This window comes from Parus major, chromosome 13 (assembly GCF_001522545.3).
Source record: "Parus major isolate Abel chromosome 13, Parus_major1.1, whole genome shotgun sequence".
Classification (NCBI taxonomy): Eukaryota; Metazoa; Chordata; class Aves; order Passeriformes; family Paridae; genus Parus; species Parus major.
In genome coordinates, this window is record NC_031782.1 from 14,674,349 (window position 1) to 14,678,115 (window position 3,767).

Here is a 3,767-nt window from a genome sequence, read left to right on the forward strand (position 1 = left end):
GCGGGAGGCCCTGGAGCACCGGCACCGGGCGCTGCTGCAGGAGCTGCTCCGGGACGCTGCGGAACTCGCCGAGCACAACCAGCAGCTGCGGGATGCCCGACGGGCAGGCACGGCCGGTGGCACCACACAGACCCCCTGAGCCACGCCCAGGGCCGGGCCGGCAGCTCTGGTCCCTGCGGAGTCCTCCCTGCACCGAGCCACCAGTGATGCCAGGGGACTGGCCAGCCCCGCTCACGAGTTATCCCAGGCACTGCCTCCCCTCCTCCCGAGGGAAAACCCTGCTCTGTACTGGGAACCGGCCCGTGGGAGAACAGGCTCAGCCTGGTGGGACGGCTGGCAGCCCACAGCTGCAGCCACATGGAATAAAGGGGGTGCCCCTCACCCGTGAGTGTTGTCAGGCTCGGACACACCCCTGGCCCCCAAATCTGTCCCAAGGGGCACAACCACCATCCCACAGGGTGGGCAGATACAGGACAGACACACAGATGCTGTTGAACCACAGCTTTAATATCCTGGGTGGCCTCTGCCTGCCAGAAACTTGGTACAAATTTAGGGGGCATCCCCCTCCTGGGGAGCAGGTGGAAGTTCCCACATGCCCCACTCCCCATCTGCTCTGCAGAGACACCGTGCCCAGGAAGGGGAAACGGGGCCCGAGGACAGCAGGGCTCCAGGCAGGGGCTAGGCTGGAAAACCGTGGAGGTGGAGAGGCCCAGGGAAGCAGCACCAGGAATGGTAGGGATCAAGCAGCATCCATGGGAGCTGAAACAGCACCACTCCCATGCTGGGCTGGCAGGAGCTGCAGCAGGGCCAGTTACTGCTGCAGCATTCCCAGGCCACTGTGGTGTGGGGAAGCAGCTTGAGGACACGGGACACGAGTCCCAGATTCATTTAGGTGGGAAAAGACCTCCGAGATCATCGAGTCAAACCTGTAACCCAACATCACCCTGTCAACAGAACCATAGCATTAAGTGCCATGTCCAGTCCTTAAACATCTCCAGTGATGGTGACTGCAACACCTTCCTGGGCAGCCCCTTCTAAAGTTTAATCACCCCTTCTGTGGATAAATTACTCCTAAGATGTGCCTCCCCTGGCACATCTTGGGACTATGCACAAGGGGCTCAGGACCCCCGCTAAGGTTGGGCATGCCTGATCCCATGGGAACACCATGGCACAGAGCCTGGCTGGGCTGGAGCAGGGCAGTTTCCCTGTGGAAGCAGGGACAAGGTGCTCTCCCCCTCAGTGGATCCTGGGGGTGCAGACACCCACCAGGAATGATTGCAGCCCTGAGGGAGTGCTGGGGCTGCCCGGACACGTGGGAGGAAGGCAGTGACTATGTGACTCCATAGTACAGGTGCACGGCCAGGCCAATGCACACCACGGCCACGAAGAAGAGGAGGGTGAGCTGCAGGTTGAAGAGGGCAACAGAGAGGAGAGCGTTGACCAGTATGGAGCAGGAGATGACGAAGAGCCTGGTGATGTTGCTGCTGTGCTTCATCACCACGGACATGATGAGGCCATTCAGAGCCTGGCTGAGCACGACCAGCAGCACCCACGGGGAGAATCCCTCCAGGAACCCGCCCTCCATGCTGCTCCACACGGAACCCATCAGGTTGAGCAGAACCCCGAAAAAGTACAGGAAGATGTTCTGGAGGCTGAGGGGCAGCGCCTGGCTTTTCAGGATGGCTTCGGTGTAGACAGCAGAGAGTCCAGAGATGAGGCAGTACACAGAGAGCAGCAGCAGCCCCACGGGCGTGACGTGCAGGCGCATCCCGCCGGGGTCCCCGGGCCCCCGCAGCCCCCCGCAGCTGTAGGCGACACCGGCGGCCAGCAGCAGCAGCAGGGCCAGCCAGCGGCGCCTGCCCAGGCGCCGGCGCAGCAGGAGGCTGTACAGCAGCGCCGTGCTGACGATCTTCAGGTTACTGAGCACCTGGAAGGTGCTGGGGTCCATGAAGAGCTGCATGTGCACCACCAGGTTGTTGTTGGCAGCGTAGAGCAGGGCTGAGAGGGCGAAGGGCGCGGCGTGACGCCAGGACAGGGCCGCTCCCAGCGGCTCCCGCGCCCCCGCCAGCAGGAACAGGAGGGACAGCGCCAGCTTGGTGAGCTCCACGAGGACCACCACGGACGTGGAACTGAAGGGGATGGCCCCATCCACCTTGCAGAGGGTCAGGAGGGGGGCGTGGGAGCCGTAGATGGCCACAGACAGCAGCAGCATCAGTGCCCACAGCCCCCTCTGGAGCAGCCTGTTGGCAGAGCCAGCAGCATTCCCAAACATCCCCATTTCCGGGCGAGAGCCAGCACGAGTGAGCTGCTGTCAGTGTAGAGAGGCCAAACATACTCTCACCCTGCAACACTGAAGAGACCAAATACCAAGAATTTAATGAGCCTGATTCAAGCAGGATGTTCCCTGCAACATTCGCGATGCAGCAGGAAAGCAGGGTGCTGTCTCTCGTTAGGAGGAGAACTACAAGCCTTCCTGAGGAGCCACACAAAGCACATTGCCAGGGCACACCGTGGGCAGGACACACGGGTCACAGGGCACAGCAGCCCCTCAGTCCACAGGGGTACAGGGAAAGGTGAGGGGAAAAGGCAGCTGGCAGCCCCTCAGTGCTCTCAGGCTGCTGTGGGTTAGTGCAGTGATCACTGCTGCCACGATGCCCAACAAACACCCATCACCAGCCCCCTGGCGTGTCGCATGGTGTGGTGCAAAGCCCTTTTCCAGCAAAAAGAAGGGAGCAGGTGACGTGCCTCCCAGAGCCCTGGGGGTGCTCTGTGCCTGCTAACTAAGGAGCACCGTTCCTGCAGTCCCTGCTGCCTCCGGGCTCCTCCTCGCTAGTCCCGACCTTTTTTCAGTGAATTCACATAGTCCCGAAGAGTCTTCTCAACGTTGGGCACGGCGTAGTTCTGGGCGGCGTAAATTCCCGTGCAGGTGCCGACCACGAAGCCCAGGACGGCGGAGAAGCGGAGCTTGGCCACCAGGTATCCCGCCAGGAAACCTTTGAGTAAGGGCGATGCCAGCAGCGATCCGTCCTGAGGGGAGAGCACCGTGAGGCACGGCCGGGCGGGATCGGGGAGGGGGCGATACGGGACGTGCCCCAGGGGCGAGTTGCGGGTTGTTTTTTCCCTTGGGATTTGTTTTTCCCCCCCACCAGTCCCTCTCAGAGGGAGCGGCAGGCCCACCCCGAACACGCACGTTACCTGCCCCACTCCGGCCTGCACCTCGTCCTCCACTCTGCGCTGCAGGCTCTCCAGCTGCCCCTTCAGAAAGGCGAGGTCCTTCAGCTTAGGCAGCGAGTCCTGCAGGAGACACGGAGGTGATTCCCACCTCCCCGCGGGAGGAACCGGCGCGGCCTCCCCACAGCCCCGGCGGCTCCTCAGCCCCGGCCCTCCCCGCTCACCTTATCGTCCGCCATCTTGGCGCCGCCGCCGCCCGCCGCTGATTGGCTGGCGGAGAGGCACGTGACACCACCCCCTTTAGTCCCGCCGCTGATTGGTTGCCGCGCAGACAGCGACCTCTCCCGCGCGCCCCTTCCCGCCACGGAGGCGTCACTCGGCGCTGATTGGGTGGAGCGGAGTCACGTGGCAGCTGCTGCTCCCTCACGTTGCCTGTCCAGCGCCATCTTGGGGGGCGGTGTTTCCCCTTGAGGCGCGGCCCGGCTCTAGCGCTGTAGCGGCCCCGCACCTACCGGGACCGGGACCGGGACCGGGACCGACATCTGCGGGGCTGCCCCGCTGCTGACAGGGCTCGTGGCCGCCCCTCAGAGCGGTCA

General features: G+C 63.4%; 2 protein-coding genes across 2 annotated transcripts; both read right to left on the minus strand.

Moving 5' to 3' along the window:
* Nucleotides 1-486: 486 nt before the first annotated feature.
* SLC35A4 (solute carrier family 35 member A4) lies at nucleotides 487-2,299 on the minus strand. The gene has a single exon (XM_015641601.2). It carries the CDS (start codon nucleotides 2,276-2,278, stop codon nucleotides 1,331-1,333), a length of 948 nt encoding a protein of 315 aa, XP_015497087.1. The 5' UTR covers nucleotides 2,279-2,299; the 3' UTR covers nucleotides 487-1,330.
* Nucleotides 2,300-2,351: 52 nt separating this feature from the next.
* Nucleotides 2,352-3,476, minus strand: LOC107210616 (SLC35A4 upstream open reading frame protein). Its single transcript, XM_015641602.1, has 3 exons — nucleotides 3,396-3,476; nucleotides 3,196-3,294; nucleotides 2,352-3,027 (listed from the first exon to the last, which is right to left on the minus strand). Exons 1-3 carry the CDS (start codon nucleotides 3,408-3,410, stop codon nucleotides 2,830-2,832), a joined length of 312 nt encoding a protein of 103 aa, XP_015497088.1. The 5' UTR covers nucleotides 3,411-3,476; the 3' UTR covers nucleotides 2,352-2,829.
* Nucleotides 3,477-3,767: the final 291 nt, after the last annotated feature.

Bases quoted from the DNA above. Each gene is read 5' to 3' on its own strand.
- LOC107210616 (XM_015641602.1), bottom strand. The intron at 3,028-3,195 runs GTAACGTGCGTG...CTCTCCCCTCAG, and splicing joins TGCAGGCCGGAGTGGGGCAG to GACGGATCGCTGCTGGCATC.
- SLC35A4 (XM_015641601.2), bottom strand. From the start codon at position 2,278: ATGGGGATGTTTGGGAATGCTGCTGGCTCTGCCAACAGGCTGCTCCAG.